Source organism: Hibiscus syriacus, unplaced genomic scaffold, assembly GCF_006381635.1.
Source record: "Hibiscus syriacus cultivar Baekdansim isolate YM2019G1 unplaced genomic scaffold, ASM638163v2 tig00116975_pilon, whole genome shotgun sequence".
Lineage (NCBI taxonomy): Eukaryota > Viridiplantae > Streptophyta > Magnoliopsida > Malvales > Malvaceae > Hibiscus > Hibiscus syriacus.
The window spans coordinates 774245-794192 of NW_024063499.1; the positions used below are offsets into that span (position 1 = coordinate 774245).

At 37.2% G+C, this 19948-nt stretch overlaps 4 protein-coding genes and 1 pseudogene across 5 annotated transcripts; 3 read left to right on the top strand and 2 right to left on the bottom strand.

Moving 5' to 3' along the window:
• Nucleotides 1-323: 323 nt before the first annotated feature.
• Nucleotides 324-17971, bottom strand: LOC120192571 (annotated as a pseudogene).
• LOC120192528 (ankyrin repeat-containing protein BDA1-like) lies at nt 2055-3614 on the top strand. Its single transcript, XM_039195296.1, has 3 exons — nt 2055-2664; nt 2760-3004; nt 3035-3614. The coding sequence occupies exons 1-3, from the start codon at nt 2086-2088 to the stop codon at nt 3612-3614; spliced, it is 1404 nt and encodes a 467-aa protein (XP_039051227.1). The 5' UTR covers nt 2055-2085.
• LOC120192529 (metalloendoproteinase 1-like) lies at nt 10647-11344 on the top strand. Its single transcript, XM_039195297.1, has one exon. The coding sequence runs from the start codon at nt 10664-10666 to the stop codon at nt 11342-11344; it is 681 nt and encodes a 226-aa protein (XP_039051228.1). The 5' UTR covers nt 10647-10663.
• Nucleotides 13069-14075, top strand: LOC120192573 (probable WRKY transcription factor 50). The gene is made up of 3 exons (XM_039195330.1): nt 13069-13295; nt 13376-13517; nt 13605-14075. Exons 1-3 carry the CDS (start codon nt 13088-13090, stop codon nt 13726-13728), a joined length of 474 nt encoding a protein of 157 aa, XP_039051261.1. The 5' UTR covers nt 13069-13087; the 3' UTR covers nt 13729-14075.
• Nucleotides 14659-17920, bottom strand: LOC120192569 (protein phosphatase 2C 53-like). Of its 2 annotated transcripts, XM_039195326.1 has the most exons (7): nt 17569-17920; nt 17192-17528; nt 17128-17144; nt 16387-17088; nt 15988-16305; nt 15785-15890; nt 14659-15309 (listed from the first exon to the last, which is right to left on the bottom strand). In XM_039195326.1, the coding sequence occupies exons 2-7, from the start codon at nt 17223-17225 to the stop codon at nt 14975-14977; spliced, it is 1512 nt and encodes a 503-aa protein (XP_039051257.1). In that variant the 5' UTR covers nt 17226-17528; nt 17569-17920; the 3' UTR covers nt 14659-14974. The 2 variants fall into 2 exon arrangements, with proteins under 2 accessions (XP_039051257.1, XP_039051258.1); XM_039195327.1 differs by having other exon boundaries at nt 16387-17090; nt 17130-17528.
• Nucleotides 17972-19948: the final 1977 nt, after the last annotated feature.

Here is a 19948-nt window from a genome sequence, read left to right on the forward strand (position 1 = left end):
TGATTATAAAATTGGATATTTATAATAATTGCTTTCTGCAAGGACACAACCTACATATTGCAAGTAAACACAGGTCTCATACATTAAAGGACACATCTACTACAAACTAACTTGACTACACCTCCTTATGTAGGTTGTGTACTTACTGTTTGATTTGATTGTAAAAATTGGATATTTATAATCATTTCTTCCTGCAATTGGAAGGGAAGACTTGATTTTATGTTTGAATATTCTCTTCTTTATATTATTATTAAGAATGATCCAGATGAAGAAAAAAAAGGAAGGAAAACTGGTAGATATACTTTACACATTAACATGCAGGTGATGCTCATCATTAGCAAGCCAAAGGAAGAAAATAATTTACAATTCGAAACCCCTTTACTAAGCAAACTGGATAAAGGCCTCAGCCTCTCTTTTCATGTTGTTGAGGGCTATTGGGTCTTATAACCGCTCCAAGAACTCATACGTAGTGAACATGGTTGTTGCAGAGATAGTAATTGATTCCCATCGGGGCCGAATCCTCTGTAACAAGCTGCCAATCCGCCTTGTACTAAATTCCGAACTGTTTGCAGAACGTTCTATGGTTCTCTCACCGTATTCTCTTCCCCATCCAGTACCTCTAATTTGGTCTTGATGGTGTCAAATGGCACGGTGATCAAAGCCAAAACCCACTAGCCATGGCTGCACTTAGCCCTTGGACCGCCACCAAGGCCTTTGAATCAGACCTAAAACCACCAAACTCATGTTTCTTACACATTGAGTAACCAATGCAACAACTCCAAATGAGCTTGCGTGCAACAAAGTAAGACGCCCACCAAACGGCGGGTGCCGGTGCCGGTGCTTAAGTCAAAATCGAGATCCCAAATCCCCTATATAGTCCATTAGGACCATCTGCGTGTACAATTTCCCTAAACGCATCAAGACCAATCTACAAAATTTCGCATTGGGATTTACATTTTTGCTACTATTGATATCATTGCATCCTTAAACCATAAGTTCTACAACATCAGTTGGGGTCCAACCCAGAAGCTGCTCCAGCTGGGATTGTTCCGATCAAAGAGGTACCAGAACTCTTATAGAATCCTCTAAATCCTTCATATTTCATGATGGAGAAGACATTTTAAAGCAAGAAACTTTAGTGGATGAACCTTGTTGCCCAGTTTTCAGCACTACTACGGGGGTAAAGAGCAGCTGATACACTTGAAAACAAAGCGGCACAAAGAAAAAAGAACCTAGATTTATCAAGCATATGCCAATCTATATCGGTTGATATATGAATCTCTGACACTGAATCATCCTCCGCTGCACTTAAGTTCATTTTCGCCACCTTTGTAATTTGTTTAGCTCAACCAAGTAAAATCTGATTCCTTTGCTGTTATCCTTTCACCAAAATTAATCCCAAACCAACTCAGCTCTTAGCTTGAGAGTGAAGAAGATTACCAAAAGGTAACGAAAATTGGAAATTCACTATGTGTTTTTAGTATTCTAGAATTAGGACAAAAAAGTTAGGAACTTTAAGCAGAAAATAACAGGGAAATTTATGACTTTCTAGCTTCTATTAGCTGTAAAAATCAGAAACAAAAAAGGGGTTTTGTTGTTTTTTCTTTTACTTCTCACTTGGTCCAAGCGGCTCAGCTGAATTGATCGATTTGTTTTTATCCACTGTTGAATCCAAATAACTCATATTTTCTGGGTATCTTTTCAAATATAGAATTGGTCAAAGTTCAAAGACGGAAAATATTGCACAGTGCTGGGACTAAACCCAACATTTCCATGCATACAGTGTGAAACATTTAACAATCAATAGAAATGTTTTCAGTCGGCTACTCGATCAAATTTCCCCACCTGCTGTCAAATGCTGCAATCTTTTGATTTTTCCATAGATAATCTCTTCACTGAATGTGGTGCTCAACTGCTCATACATGTTTCTTAGTCAACTTTAACTCGTTTTATAAAATTATAAACCCATTCAACGGTTTTGCAGACATCACCAGGAATGTCGACTTTTCCATCACATTGGGCTTGAAAATTCTTTCGTTTGCAGCTATTTAAGCTATCATCTGCAGTTTCGAACACAAGACAAAAATGGCGGCAACATTGGAAAACAAGCTTTATGAAGCAGCAGAAGAAGGGAACGTAACGGTTTTGTTAGAATTAATCCGACAAGATCGGTTGCTTCTCGATCGGGCGCTCGTTAATTACGCCGTTGAGACTCCTTTACATGTTGCAGCTATGCTTGGACATACAGATTTCGTCAAGGAGATTATACAAAGAAAGCCAGAGTTCACCAAAGAAGTAGATTCAAAGGGTTCATCGCCACTTCACTTGGCATCGGCAAAAGGGTATGTTGAGATAGTTAAAGTGTTGCTACTTGTGAGCCCTGACATGTGTCTGGCTGTTGATAAAGAAAAAAGAAATCCTCTTCATCTTGCAGCCATGAAAGGCCAGGTTGGAGTTTTGAAGGAGCTAGTCCGTGTTAGACCACAGGCAGCTCGGGTCGCGGTGGCATTGGGAGAAACCATATTGCATTTGTGTGTCAAGTATGGACAATTTGAGGCTTTAAGGCTGTTGGTTGAGGTAATGAATGACCATGAAATTGTAAATGCTAAAGATGAGTATGGCATGTCTATATTGCACCTAGCACTTGCTTACAAGCAAATTGAGGTATGGATTAGATTGGATCACCATAATATATCAGTTCTAACCCTTTCTATTGCTATTGATATTAATCAGATGTGTATACTGGTAAAAATTTGCAGATAATGAAATTCTTGCTTTCCAGTACCTGCGTCGAAGTGAACGGTCTCAATGCATACGGTTTAACTGCATTAGATGTTCTTGGACAGAGTAGGAGAGGATTGAAAGACTTTGAGATGGCTGAATCCCTTCGAGAGGCTGGCGCTCTAAAAGCGGAGGAAATATCTAATTCGGGGCCTCGAACGGTTCGATTGAGGAAAGAAGCAACACCTCTGTTTGCTCGAGATGTTCCAACCAATCAACCAGCCAAAGAATACCACTGGGTGGAAAAGACTTTCAAGAAGGAAGATTGGCTCACAAGGAAACGAGATTCATTGATGGTAGTGGCATCACTTATGGCAACAATGTCTTTCCAAGCTGGACTAACCCCTCCTGGTGGTCTATGGCAAGATGGTTTGTTACAAGCACCCCAAGGCAACAACATCACTGATGGAACACACGAGGCGGGGACATCGATATCAGCGTATCGAAACCAGAGTTATTATGGTCAGTACCTTGCTGCAAACACGATAAGTTTCATCGCATCGATGAGCATCATCTTGTTGCTGATAACAGGGTTGCCTTTCAAACGAAGGTTCTTCATGTGGATTTTGACTGTGATCATGTGGGTTGCTATCTCAGCCATGACGTTTACGTACAGAATTTCACTTCTGGTTTTCACCCCAAAGGCACAGGAACTAAATGTCTCTCGGATACTCGACTATGCTCTTGTGGTGTGGCTTTTGGTGATGGCTCTTCTTCTTCTAGCTCACACCATTCGCCTCAATGTAAATATTTTCCAGAAAGTTGACCATGTGGTAGGGCCGAGGAGAAGGCCGTCGCCAGCCTTATCCTACACAAATAATTTCGACATCTAATCATCATAACTATGTCAGTTTGTATGTATAAGTAATTGTTTTTAGAATTTTTTCCCCTCTTTTTTCTATATATATATATATATATATATATATATATATGTATATATATGGAAGTTGCAGACCTTCTTCCTCTGGTTTCTGATGAACAACCAGTCTCTCTAAAGATTGCTTGATCTTCTTCTAGTAGAGAGTTGGGACAAGGGAGGATTGTTGTGTTGTTCGTAAAATAAAATAGAAGTATATTTTGTAGTAAAATAAATATATATATAATATTGAATATAGATATACATACAATAAATAAACCTAATAATTAAAATTGTAGGTATAGAGAAATATTCAAAATCATTATAGAAAGACCAGACCGGTAAATTTATAGATAAATTGTGAAATAAAAGATTATTAGAAAATATTGATTTTGAGTAATTATATAAAGATAATTGATTTTATTATATTTCAAACGGGATATATATGAGATGTTTAGGAATGTTTATTAATATGAAAAAACTAAATTGAGAGTTGAAATTAGAAATAGATCAATAAGATAAAAAAGCTAGTAAGATGAGGTTAAATCTAATTCTATTATTAAGAACGGACGCAAGATTTTATGTTATGTGTTGGTTTTTTGACAAATTTTGAATCCCACATTGGTTTTCTATAAGGAGGAGGGGAAATTCTTTTGTTATAAATAGAGCTCTCATCCTCCTTAGTTTTGTATCCCACAAATATAAGTCTTCTTCTATATTAAAGGTTATTTGTACTCTTTCTCTTTCTTTGTAATATTTCTTCTATTAGTGAAATATTATTTTAGTAGTGTTCGAGGACATAGGCATAATTTTGGCCGAACCTCGTTAAATTTTGGTGTTATCTTTTATGTCTATTTAATAGCTATTGTCGGGTATAATTGTTGTTAATTATTGCCCTATTAAAATTATCTGTCTTGGTAGTTCTGTCTAAAGAGAATGAGTTTTAAGAGAGACCATTGTGACCTCTCAACTCTTTTTTGGGAATTTACCTTGTGGTGATTTTTAGTACAATCGTTTTCACACTAGTCACCTAGATAATAGTTTTCAAGGTGAATTTGTTATTATTGGTGGAAATTAACCCGAATTCCACAACAATTGGTATCGAAGCTTTTCGTTTATTTTAGTATGCTCTGTGGTTGCGGCTTAGGCTGATCTTCCACATCAGAAAAAAATTTCCTTGGGCTAATTGACATTCTACATTGACAGTTATTAAATAGAATTTGTAGCAGAAATGAAAGACGACACAAAAACATCCACATCGTCGTCAACTGCTTATTCATCTTCAATTTTGGCAAGAAATGTTGTGACAAATGTTAGATTTGCAGTGGAGAGTTTTAAGGCACTAGTTATTTCGGCATGTGGCAAAGTGAGGTTCTAGATGCCCTATTTCAGCAGGGTCTAGACATTGCTATTGAATGAGAGAAACCAGATGATGTTGAGGAGAAAGAATGGAAGATGATCAATAGATTGACATGTGGTACTATTCAATTGTGTCTTTCTAGAGAGAAGAAATATGCATTTTCTAAGGAAACTTTTGCAAGTAAATTGTGGAAGGTACTGGAGGATAATTTTTTGAAGAAAAGCGGTCAGAACAAGCTTTACATGAAAAAGAGATTGTTCCGCTTCAACTATGTACTAGGTCCCACTATAAATGATCACATTACTAGCTTTAATCAGTTGATGACTGATCTGATGAATATGGACGTGACTTTTGAAGATGAAGATATGGCTCTGATGTTGATGGGATCACTTCCTGATGAGTTTGAGTATCTTGAAACTACTCTACTTCGTGAGAAGGTTGATGTGTCTCTTAGTGAAGTAACTGCTGCCTTGTATAGTTATGAATTGAGAAAGAAAGACAAACAAGAAAACACAAGTGTCGAAGCAGAAACTCTTGTTGTTAGATGTCGTTCGAAGAGTCAGAATAAAGGAAGGAAAGGGAGATCGAAGTCAAAGTCCAGATTGAGCTAAGATGAATGTGCCTTTTGTCGAGAAAAAGGGCACTGAAAGAAAGAATGTCCTAGGCTAAAGAATAAAGGCAAACCTGAAAGGGGAAAGGCATCTCAGAGTCAAATGTGGTCGAGTATGATGATGCATATTCAGATTTCGCATTCGCTGCTATGCCATCAACCAGCTATTCTAATTCATGGTTGTTAGATTCAACTTGTAGCCACTATATGACCCCCAATAGAGAATGATTATTTGATTTTAAATAACTAAAAGGTGGAATTGTCTACACAACAAATAATTCCCCTATTGACACACTTGGGATTGATTTAATTCGCTTGAGGAATCAGAATGGATCAATCAGAACCTTAACATGTGTCCATTATGTACCAGATTTAATGAGAAATCTCATCTCTGTGGGAACCTTAGAGTCAAAAGGTTTAGAAATGAGGGCAAAAGATGAGATTATGAGGATTATCTCTAGTGCACTGGTGATAATGAAGGGAATCCAGAAAAGAAACAATGTGTATTACTTTCTGGGTAGTACAATTGTTGTGACAACAGTAGTGGCAGCTTCTATTGATGAACAAGAGTCAGAAGCAACCATGTTATGGTATATGCGCTTGAGGCATGTTGGTAAAAAATCCTTGAAATTGCTGATAGATCAAGGATTATTGAACGGTGCTCAGGCTTGCAAATTAGTTTTTTGTGAGCATTGCATCAAAGGGAAGAAAACGATGGTGAAATTTGGATCAACAATCTATGATACTAAAGGTATTTTGGATTATGTTCATTCAGATATATGAGGGCCTTACAAGACAACTTCATTAGGAGGAACACACTATTATGTCACCTTTGTTGATGATTTTTCCCGGAGAGTTTGGGTGTATACAATGAAGACAAAGGATGAGGTGCTAGGATTTTTCCTTAAATGGAAAAAGATGGTGGAGACTCAAACAGGCAGAAAAATTAAACGTCTCCGTACAGATAATGGTGAAGAGTACAAAAATGATTCATTTCTGAAAGTCTGTGAAGAAGAAGGTATTGTCAGACACTTCACTGTCAAATATACACCACAACAGAATGGGGTGGCAGAGCGTATGAATAAGATATTAGTGGAGAAGGTTTGGTGTATGTTGTCTAATGCTGGGTTAGGCAAAGAATTTTGGGCTGAGGCTTTGGTCTATGCTTATCACCTTGTCAACCGCTTACCATCGACTGCTATTGGTGGTAAAAAACCATTATAGAAAAGGTTTGGAGAACCTGCTACAAATTATGATTCATTACATGTGTTTGGTTCCACTGCATACTACCATGTTAAGGAGTCAAAGTTGGATCCAAGATGAAAGAAGGCGATCTTTATGGGGATCACCTCTGGTGTTAAAGACTATCGTCTTTGGTGTCCAGAAACAAAGAAAATAATCTTCAACATGGATGTTACCTTTGATGAATCTACCATGTTGAGAAAGGTGACTTCAGAAAAATTGGAGCAAACATATGAAACTCCCAAACAGGTAGAGTTTGAAGGAAGCAGAATTGTCCCAGCTAGTAAAGAAACTGATGTTAACTCTCCTATGGTAGAAGAAGAGTAAGATGAAGAAGATGTTCAGACCCAAGAACCTCCACAACAACATGAATCAATTGCACTCAGAAAGGGAAAGATGACTATTAGACAACCTTCTTGTTATGCTGATATGGTCTCTTTTGCATCACCAATTGCAATTGATGACGTTCCTGTCACTTTTAATGAAGCAGTCCAAAGTTCAGAACATAAAAAGTGGAGGATCTCCATGAATGAAGAAATGCAATCCCTTCAAAAGAATCATACGTGGAAACTAGCTAGTCTTCCGAAGGGAAAGAAGGCAATTGGGTGCAAGTGGGTATATGCAAAAAAATATGGATTTTCTGACAAGAATAACATCCACTACAAAGCAAGATTGGTGGCTAAAGGCAATGCTCAAACGGAGGGAGATGATTATAATGAAGTATTTTCTCCAGTTGTAAAACATTCCTCTATCAGAATTTTGTTGGCTTTGGTAGCGCAGTTGGATTTGGAACTAGTTCAGATGGATGTAAAAACTACATTTTTACATGGAGACTTGGATGAGGAAATCTACATGACCCAGCCAGATGGATTCAAAGTTCCTGAAAAAGAAAAGAAGGTGTGCAAATTAGAAAAATCGTTGTACGGATTAAAGCAATCTCCAAGGCAGTGGTATAAGCGATTTGACAAGTTTATGATAGGGCAGAAGTACACAAGAATAAAATATGACCACTGTGTGTATTTACGCAAGCTAAAAGATGGATCCTATATATATCTTTTTCTTTATGTTGATGATATGCTGATAGCTTCCAGGAGTCAGACAGAAATTGTGAAACTAAAGACTCAATTGAACAAGGAGTTTGAGATGAATGATCTTGGTGAAGCGAAGAAGATTCTAGGCATAGATATATCAAGGGATAAGAAATTGGGGAGGCTTTGTTTGTCTTTGAAAGAATATATGAGGAAGGTACTAAAATGTTTTGGCATGAATAAGAAGTCAAAATTAGTTAGTATACCTCTTGCTCCTCATTTCAAGCTCGGTGCATCCATACCACCTAAGGATGATACAGAACGGGAATACATGTCAAAGGTTCCGTATGTAAGTGCTGTTGGTAGCTTGATGTATGCAATGGTGTGTACGAGACCCGATATTTCACAGGCAGTTGGGGTTGTGAACATGTATATACATGATCCTGGAAAGGAGCATTGACAAGCTGTGAAATGGATTCTGCGGTATATTCTGAACACCGTAGATGTTGGTTTGGTCTTTCAGCAGGACAAACAAGATGGTTAGTGTGTAGTTGGGTATTGTGATTCAGACTATGCAGGTGATTTGGACAAGCGTTGATCAACTACTGGTTATGTGTTTACATTTGCAAAGGCACCAGTCAGTTGGAAGTCCACCTTACAGTCAACAGTGGCTTTATCTACTACAGAGGCATAGTATATGGCAGTTAGAGAGGCTGTGAAGGAGGAAATTTGGCTTCAAGGGTTGCTTGGTGAATTGGGAATGGAACAGAAGCACATCAAAGTGCATTGTGACAGTCAGAGTGCTATTCATTTAGCAAAGAACCAGGTTTACCATGCAAGGACGAAGCACATCGATGTTCAATATCACTTTGTACGAGAGATTCTAGAAGAAGGTGGAGTCATAATCCAGAAGATTCAGACCACTAAGAATCCTACTGATATGTTGACAAAAGTGGTAACTGCGGTCAAATTTAAACATTGTTTAGACTTTGTCAATATTGTTACAAATTGAAAGATGAATTTGCAGACGCTACTGAAGATTGGATTTTTGAGAGATGTGTGTGGAATTTGCCAAGGTGGAGATTTGTTGGTTTTTTGACAAATTTTGAATCCCACATTGGTTTTGTATAAAGAGGAGGGAAAATTCTTTTTTTATAAATAGAACCCTCCTCCTCCTTAGTTTTGTATCTCACAAATATAAGCATTCTTCTATATTAAAGGTTATTTGTACTCTTTCTCTCTCTTTGTAATATTTTCTCTATTGGTAATATTTCCTCTATTAGTGAAATATTATTTTAGTAGTGTTCAAGGACATAGGCATAATTTTGGCCGAACCTCGTTAAATTTTGGTGTTCTCTTTTATGTCTATTTAATAGCTATTGTCGGGTATAGTTATTGTTAATTATTGTCCTATTAAAATTACTTGTCTTGGTAGTTCTGTCTAAGGAGAGTGAGTTTTAAGATGGACCATTGTGACCCCTCCACTCTTTCCTGTGAATCTACATTGGGGTGATTTTTAGTACAATCGTTTTCATACTAGTCACCTAGTTAATAGTTTTCAAGGTGAATTTGTTATTATTAGTGGAAATTAACCTGAATTCCACAACACTATGACCTATGGAGATAAATTTATAAAAATTTAGAGGACTAAAATTAATTATTAATAAAAAAATATAAATAAAATATCTAAATTATATAAGAATATAAAAGTTTTAGAGGAAATTGCCCCTCCGACCCCCCCCCCCCGCAAGCTCGGCCATGGCTCGAGTCAAGGTTTTGTCTACCCGAAAATTAAACCCCTCCACCCGTACCCAATCCAAGTCGGTTTTAAGAGAATTTCATCCCACTTAAAACCTGACTCAATTTTTTTAGGTTAAGACATGCATTTGATATGACCTATATATAAAATTCATTTTCGTTAAATCAAATTAATTGGAAAAAAATAAAAATAGATATGATTGTAATAACCCCTAAAATATATAAAGAATAAGTATAATACTACATCAGATTAAACTGAATTTTTCATTATAAATATGAACTTGATTCGACTCTATACTAAAAAAAATTAACTCGACCTGAATTTGAGTTTTCAAAATAAAAAATCAACTAACAGGATCGAACTAGATAAAAATCCACTTAATCCAAGTGAAATGACCATCCCTAACCTTCGGTCCCCTGTATCTATTACCTCCTCAACTGTTTTATATTTAAAGTTTAGTTGCAATTAAACTTACGAACAAGGGAGTGGATTTATTAACATACTTTAATGCGTTAATCTATAATTTCAATTTTGGCTGCGCAAGATTAAATAAATAAATAAAATAAATGTAATTGTTAAAAAAAATCTACACTTCCACAAACTTGAATATTTAACACTATTTGAATTAAATTTATGAATTTAAATAATTTTTATATTGAGAAATTAAATTTAATACATGTGGGCTAGAAAATCAACCAAAACGTAGTAATTAACACAAATTAATGACCTGTTAGTTTACTGACCTTATAAATAGGAGTGAAAGCAAGCATCAAAACACACACTAAAGCAATCAATAATACAATTTGTTCACAAGGCTTCCAATGGCAGCCAAATTTTCTCATAATCTTTTTGGAGCAATCCTTATGTTCTTAGTGTTGCATCCTTTTGCAGCGAATTCGAGACCTCTCAAATTCGAATCCTTTCCGAATCTTAAAGAAACCCAGAAAGGAGATGTTGTGTATGAGATTAATAAAGTGAAGCATTCCTGAAAGCCTACGGCTATTATCCTCATGAGATCAATGATGAAATGGATGATAAGTTCGATTATGCTTTAGAGTTTGCTCTCAGAGCATACCAACAATTTTACCGTCTAAACGTAACCGGTAAGATCGATCCTAATACGTTGAAAGCAATGTCGACCCCTCGTTGCGGTGTGCCTGATATTAACATTGAACAAACCTCTAACTATGTCCTTTTCGACGGGAGGATGAAATGGTTCAAGTACGACCTCACCTACAATTACTTATCTAATTCTTCTCAGGTGCTTGATCTTCAAGATCTGAAACTAGCCATTGCTCGAGCGTTCCAAACATGGAGAAACGCTTCTAAATTCACGTTCAGAGAGAACACGACACCGGGCGCTAACACCGATATCGGGATCGGATTCTTTCGACGATTTCATGGGGATGGAGAGCCATTTGACGGGCCACTAGATAGATATCGGCCTAATGTTGTGGCTCATGCTACTCCTCCACAATCTAGGTATTCGTTTCTTCAGTTCGATGCAGATGAGATTTGGAGCACTAATCCTGCAGAAAATACAACCCAAGTGGACATAGAATCGATAGCCCTGCATGAATTAGGACATATTCTTGGGTTGAATCATAGTCAGAAGGAAGAAGCAGTGATGTACGCAATATTCCCAGGTGGACAGAAAAGGGTACTTAAACAAGACGACATTGACGGCATCACGGATTTATACAAGTAAAATAACATGCATCTCGCCTTAAGTTTATGATATTAAATAAGTGATTAACACAGTTGAATTAAGATGCGATATGTAAGCCTCAAGCTTTAGTTCCTATGCAAATCAAAATCACTGTTATGATTAATATTGATAAAAATCTAATATATTCAATTATTATAATTATAATTGTTATATAAATTTTAAACCACACAACAATCTTTGCATCGTAATTCTACTAAAGCTAAAGTGTTATAAAAAACTAATATAAGATTTAATACATTAATCTATAGTTTTAATTTTGGCTGCTCGTGATTCTGACAAATCATAACACATAACCTAAAGTATTAAAAGAGTGAAGGGGTTATATAGGGAAAAACTTTCGAGATAATGTTCTGGAAAAAATTAATTTACAAGATAAAGCACTCCCAAGATTAATTGTTAAAATAAGGTGAAATCCACAGTGTTGATCGTAGGTCGCCATGTCTTCCCGGCAAGCTACAAGAGATTGCATGTGCCATGCACGTCCCAACACGCTGGGCATCTGAGGCCATCCGACCGAGGCCATTCGAGAGCATCCGAGGCCATCCGACCGAGGCCATCCGAACGAGCTATGCGAGGGCATCCGAGGGCAACCGAGCGAGCTATGCGAAGGAATCCGAGGGAAGCCGAGCGAGGGTAGGTCGCCCGGAGTGCATGGCGACCTACAAGGTCGCCCGGAGGGCATGGCGACCTATGTGTTGGGACGTGCATGTGTCATGCAACACGTTCATTCTCTCTGTTTGAGCAAGGGTAGGTCGCCCGGAGTGCATGGCGACCTACAAGGTCGCCAGGAGTGCATGGCGACCTACGGCCTATGGATTTCACCCTATTTAAATATATACTAATAACTAAATTTAAAAAGCTGAAAATATTTTCTTATAAAAACCATTTTCTCCACTAGTTTTTTCCTGATCAAATAAACGTATGCACGTCAGCATGAAATGATTCAGGGTTTGTTTGTTTGGAATAATAAATATGTTTTAGGGTTTGGTCATTGGTCTCTCGTTGAAGTGAAATTTGAGTGACTTTATTGTAACTTTTTGAAATCAAATATTTTCTATGAATAAAATATATTACATCAGAAAGGTGCATAATATTTAATGAGTTAATGATTTATTTCATTGTTTGTAACAATCGATTAATTGAGTGATTCATATATAATCTTTTGAAATTGAATGACTCGTTTATAGTCTTACTAATAAACAAGTGACCTATGTGTAATTTACTATAAAAATCCTTCCATGTTTCTATCTACAATTTTCCATCCTGGTGAAGAATATAGAGAGAAAAATGTGGTCCTTATAATATATATATATATGACATGGAAAGATGGGCAGTAAATAGTTGATTTCACCATTATTCAAAATAATATATAGTGGACTAGAAATATATACAAATTCCGCAGTCTGGCTTCCAGGAACCAGGTTTATCGTTGAATTGAAAAGGCATAATTTATTACCTATATATATATTTATCCAATTGACTTCAGCTCTAAATGTAAAGACCAAAGACCAGAATAATGCTGATCATAGTTAGGGGTCTTAATCACTTTTGACTTGTCTAAATATTTAGGCATGTTGTTTCAACATCAACCACTGAAGCTTCCTGTAAATGTCATAGGAAGGTCATGGCGAAACCACCTTGCAGATAATGAAGCAGAATGTAATATCTGTATAGGTGTATGCTGATACCATTAGACAGCAGTCTTTTAGTTTATCTAGATAGATGTCTAACGATGGTTTTAAGCCGCCGGACTCGGCGGAAAGCGACCGTGCCTATCGATCTGATTTCGAGTTCCCTGATGACTGGACTTTCGACGGTTGGCTCGAGGATTATCCTGAAGCTGTCATCTCAGGGTCAATTCAGATACCTTTTAATCAAGCTAATGTGATTAATGATTCTGCTGGCACTAGCAGCCTCCTTCAAGTATCTGGTAATGAAAATTACTTGGAACTTGTTCTTATATTATGTATGTGTTCACTGGGTGAGAATCATGCTTCTCTGTGTTGATAGGAGAAAATGAAACTGTGAGGGAGAGGAGGGAAGTCAAAGGAAGATATGCATTCAAGACGAAATCCGAGGTCGAGATACTGGATGATGGATACAGATGGAGGAAATATGGGAAGAAAATGGTGAAGAACAGCCCAAATCCGAGGTATTTTAGCCAATGCTTGTATGCTTTTAATCTTCAAACTTGAGGTTTTAACTCTGTTGTGTTCATTTCTTATTGTCTGATTGATAGGAACTACTATCGATGCTCGGTTGAAGGATGTCCCGTGAAGAAAAGAGTTGAAAGAGACAGGGATGATCCAAGTTACGTAATCACAACGTACGAGGGGATCCACAGTCACCACAGTGCTTCTTGAATCAGTCAACAATTCACCATTACTATTATCTCAGAGCCAACTCCCACATAAGGCCAACATTGATCTGCAACGATCACATAGTCCGCGTAGTACATCGAAAATGTCTCCGTCCATTTCTATCCATGTAGGTATCTGTAAGAAAATCCAAGGACCAGACTATATTAGCTTTTGCAGAACCCTGAGTTTCAATTATAAGTTGATTCTATTATAGTGTCAACGACAAGCGTTAGGGGTCTGTTTGTAACTTAGGAGAAGCGGTGGAGGTTGTTCAGATCTGTTCTTTGAACACACGATGGAATATCTCTGATAGTAATCCGAAATCATCAATGAAATTATAGACTTCTTGGTGAGCCAAGTGATTGCAATGAAAAGGCACAGAAAAAATGCTAACAACTTTAGCTATTGCTTCATTTATCAAGCGATGACTTGATTACATTTGAATGTATATTCAACTGTAAACTGGTTCTTATTGGACTACAGTCTTTGACAACTTTAGTTGCAGAAAAGTTGGTTGATAGATTCCGGTACATGTGATTTAACCTCCATAAACTCATCCTATGCAGATAAAGATTCCAATACCGACGATTCTCCAATCAATAGGTCATGAAAATCTGACCACCTCTCCAAACTCATTAGTTTAGAACATGTACTCTTCTCTTGTATGGATTCATCTTCACCATCTTCCTCAGTGTAAACATTGGAGCAGTAGACATTCAAAACATGTTCTGCCTCGTCAATATTAGTGTCACAATCTTTAAGCATCTCATCGATATCAATAGTTTCAATGGCAGAGCAAATCAATAGCTTGAATAACACTTTGTTCAACCTTAGACTGATCATTAAAACCCAGAAAGGAATTAACAGAAGTAAATTGTTTTACTTGAAATCTATTTCTTTTTTCTGTCAGAACAAATAGTAAATAAAATGCCATGAACCAGAACTTGCTAACTTTTATAAGCACCATGGAGTCGAAAATAATACAAAACAAATGCCTCTGAGTGATTTTTTCAACTCGGAGGCACAATGAATACATTTTCCCACGATGTCTGAAAGCATGGAAATCCACATAATCGCCTATTTCCTACGGCATGGCTAATGACTTATAATACCCAGAACTTAAAACAATGGAGATGCACCAGAAATACAATGGTGCGTGCTTCATGTTCTATAGTGTACATACAAATGGAGAAAAGCTATATTCAAACCGTATGGATTTTGTCAATATGGCAAAGTTGGAGAAACTAAATCATGGCTTACTCTTGAATTTCCTTTGAGCTTTCAGATCCAACACAAGTACTGTGATGTTGTCCTTGCTTCCTTTTTGGAGAGCTCGGTTCGAAAGGTATTCGGCTGCTGCTTGAGCCGCAGGATCGATTGTTTCCCCCCTTTCTGAAGTCAGGGTTGCACCGTTCTTTTTGTACCATTGAAGTATTCGTCTACGAGCCAGGTCGCATGCTTCTTGGTTTGTCATAACATCCCATAGACCGTCACTGGCTAAAATGAGGCATTCGTCTTCTTTCACTCTAGGGACAAACATTACTTCTGGTTCTGGAATGATCCAGGGCTTCAAATATCTGTCACCTGAAACATCAAGAATGATTATTCTCGTTTCTTTTAATTCATCCGTCCACTCAAATTATTTACTACGTATCAACCGAGAGTGATTATGCCCCCAGAACGCATGCATTATTACGACTTATTTTTCCCGACCCAAAGCTTATATTACCAAGCAAATACTGTTAATGCATGAAAAGAAAAGCATGCATGGATATTTATAATCTATTACTCTCTTTAACATTCACCGATCACCGTTCAATCAAGGGCTATAGAATAGCTGCATATTTTGAATACTATATGCATATAAAACTATCGAAAAAGCTAGACTTAAAGCAGGCGTAAAATAGATACTGCAGATGCCACACCTAAATAAATGAGCAGATTTTTATATATAGTAATCCACAAGAGATAAATCTTGTATTTTGCTTTGCATATAGGCGATCAAACCTTAGAAACACAATAATGACTAAAGTTCAGAAGGCATAAACTGAAGACATACCAATGGACCTTGACATTGCAAGAACACCAAAAACCCGATGTCCATTCCATTGAATAACCTTGCCTCCAGATTCTTCGATCCTTTCATATTCGTCTTCTCGATTTGGCTACGAAATTTGAACAAAATAAAAACAGAAGGGTATAAGTTTCCGACAGTTGACGTACAAATACAATAAGATACGAAGGTAAAATTCAGTCTCTTACTTTATGATCCACGGACAAAGCCATGGGCTCTTTACCACGACATAGAACTGCCCTTGAATCTCCACAATTTGCTACAACGATATGAGAAGAACAAATAAGGGCAACAACAGCAGTAGAACCAACTGTTTCCGAGGCAACAGGTTCATGACCAGCTTGTCCTTCGACTTCAGCGTCAACTTTAACGAAACAATTAGTGAATGCCTTTCTCCACAGCTCGTGGCAACTATGGGTTGCGTTTCCATTGCTCCAACATTCTTTAGCAAACTCTATTTGCTCAGACAAAGCAGAGTGAAGCCGGTCTCGACAGTAGTTTGCAACCTATATAACAGTAAATAACAACAAAAAAATTATTTCCTAAACATCCAATGTGATTTAACAGAAAGGAAATTGAAAACCAACCTGTGAACCTCCATGACCATCATAGACCCCGAAAAAATGAGCAGTCTGATGAGCAAAGCCCTTGCTCATGCCATCGAATACCCTATCACCAATTAGCATTTCGATTGGAACCTTTACGAACCGTGGCACAGCAGCCACTGCATCTTCCATCTCAGGTCTCCTTCCACATATAGAAGTATATCCCCAAAGAGGTACATATTCCACCTCGAACACACTGCGCGGGACCGGAACTGTCATAGTAGTTTCTTCCTTTTGGAGAGCCAATTGAAGAACCCCTTCAGATAGTTTCACTTCAGACCCATCTCCAACCTCTTCCTCAAGGCTGACCTCTACAGCAATAGGATCTTTGTTGCCTGTTTCGACATTCGACTCCACAAATTTGGCGACTTTCGCAATAATATCCAAACCGCATATGTTTTTCTCAATGTCTACACCAGAAGTGGAATCGAAACCAAGGAAATCCTCTCCACAAAAGCTGCTAGTCTCACTTGCCACAGATAACGAACACAAGCTATCCATATCACAAACACGATCGCCTTCCAAAGACAAAGAATCGTCTTCCTCACTTTCTTGGGCTATAATATCAGCACTAGCAATGCAACTATCTTTAATAATAGTTACCATATCAACTTCTTCCATTACCTCTTCTGGTAGTGGCAACTCCATGCTACTTACTTCAGTTTCCATACCATCACAGTTGCAATCAACATCTTCATCAGTTAAAATACCAGTGGATTTGCCATAAAAGCTTAAGTCTTGTGAATTATGATGTCCACACAAGTAGAAAAGGTTGAGTTTTCACAAAGTGAATTACCTAATCTAAATGGCAACACCTCCATCAAAAATCCCCTTTAACCCCTTCAAATACCACACTACTAATCACTGTTTAGCTAAACTAATGACAATGGAACAAAGAATGGTGGGTTTTAACATATCATTAACCATGCCTTAATCAACTCAAAGGTGTCCAAAGAGGTGTCAAGTTCAGGTTTTGAACCTATGGGTGAGTGAAACAAGGTAGTGAAAGAGAATTGGGTTACAGTCAGATCTGGTCAACTACAACTGGATCCAAACTTCCATTTGTGGAAATTACTACCCAAAATAGTGACTTTACACCTTTGATTATGCCTCTTTTTTCCGAACTTCTTTTCTCTGGACTCCTCTTTATTTACCTCCAGCAACTAAAGTTAATACATCAAGAAACAGAGAAATAACATAAACATCCACACAACCAAAAATAGATCAAATTCAAGGCCAACCCTTTATCCTTAAACACAAAAAGGAAAGACTTGGGGGGGAGAGAGAGAGGGGGAGGGGGTTCATGAAAAATAACTTAAAGAAAAGTGATGCCCCAAGAATCACAAGAAAACCCTAAAAGGGAGAGTACCCTTCTTCAGATATTATACAAAGAGTTCCCAGGATCTGAGGCAACCCTTCTCAGCCTCTTGTAATGTGTTTTGCTGAAAATTGGCTAAAAGTTATAATCAAGAAGATAAAAGAAAAGGGGGAAAGAAAATGTATAAACTTTAACAACAAAGGAATGACTACTACCTAGTTTTGCCAGCTGTAGTAGACTTCTTTTTGCCAATCACTTTATGGTTTGAAGAAACAAGCTTTTTTAACATCCTTAGATGACACATGAAAAGATGGAAAATGGAAAATGGAAAATGGAAATCAAAGTAAGTAATTAAGGATTAAATCACTTCTTTTTTGCCAATCACTTTATGGTTTGAAGCAAGAAGCTTTTTTTAAATTTCCTTTGCTTAACATTTAATATCATTAAATGTAAGTAAAAAAAAGCACAAAACGATCAATAATTAAGGATTAAAAATATGTTTTTTTCTTTTATGGATCCAAAATAAGATTTTTATTTATTTTTATTCTTTTATATTTTATCTGCAATACAATAATGGATAATATATGGATATTTTGGGACCAGAAAAATTAAAGATTAAGAAAATGCATAGGAAAAGGAAAGTGTGCGTGTGTGTCTAATGTTAGTAATGTAGGGATGGTCATAGAACCCGAACTTGAGAACTCGAACTCGATGGGTTTCGACCTGATCCGATCGGGTCGGATTTTTAAAAAAAATCGAGTTCAAATTGGGTTGAGTTTTACATTGAAATTTTCGGAGTCGGGTTGGGGGCTAAAATAATCTTACCCGACCTGACCCGAACAGTAAATGAATAATTATTATTTTTTTTTACTTTCCCTAATGTCCCTTTACCTATCCTACCCGAGCATCTCCTTCAGCCTTCAGCAGTTTCAAACACTTAACACAGAGGTCAGAGCCACCGACGCAAAAGCAACGACTCGATTTACATCTTCGTTGGTTCCTTCTTTGACGAGCTCCGTTTCTGGGTTCAATTATATGTTGTTTTAGGTTCAATTAAGTGCTAATCTACACTTATATGTTGTTTTAGGTTCAATCAAGTGGATTTCTACAAGTCATCTCTGTCTCTCTACTTCAACTTTCAGTTTACATCTTCGTTGGTTCATTATTTGACGAGATTTGTTTTTGGGTAGAGAAAATCCTACCACTTTGATTTCTCTCATTTTCTGTTATCTGATTTTGATTTTATCGTGTATTGTTTTTCTTTGTTCTGTATTTTATTGATTCGGTCTTGTTATACAAAATTAATTGATCTTTTGAATTGGGTTATCTGCTGTCTAGATAACCAGGGAAGAACATGATCTGCTAGTAAGGAAAATGCCATCCAGGATTGTTAAATTAAATGTATGCCTTTTGGTACTTTTTCTTTCATTTGTGTAACTGCATGGTTTGTTAAATATTTGTTGTTACGCATTATCATAGTTGAATTATGTTCTCAGAACTTCTGATTGCAAGTCATTTTTTTTTATTTTAAATTGACTGCTTCGAGCTTCATTGACAAGAACTGCAACACCAGTAATAAATATACTAAGATTACCCTAGCCGTATTGGTTTTTTATTAAATAAAAAAATCGGGTCGGGTCTATTTTTAAAAAATAAAAAATTAAATCGAATCGGATCGGATCAGATTTTAAAACTATCCATCGGGTCGGGTCGAATCGGGTGAAAACTCAAATTTTATCGGGTCGTCACGGGTGGAGGTATCCTTCTTCTCGGATCGAATCGGGTATGCTTAAAACCCGACCCAACCCGACGCACACCATCCCTAGTCTAATGTGTGTAAGAAAGAGTAAAAAGAGAAAGTGACGACACATGTTAAATCTTAAAGAGTCACTTAAACTTTCTATCTATCTTTGTCTAAAATTATATAAATTTTTATTTTTATTTCAACTCTTTATTTATGTTTAATCTTGGGGCAATTACATCGAAAAATCACATTTTATAACTTTAATTATATGTCAGACACTCTTTCATCTTTATTTACCGATTTAACACATTTTGCAAAAAGGCGCATCCATGAAATGCGCCCTTGAAATGTGTCTTACGTTGATCTGGCGCCACGTAAGGTAAGACGCATCCCCTGAAGCGCGTCTTATGCTAACATGGATACACGCTGGCTAAGACGCGGCCCTTGGGACGCTCCTTATGCCACGTAGGGGTATAGCGCGG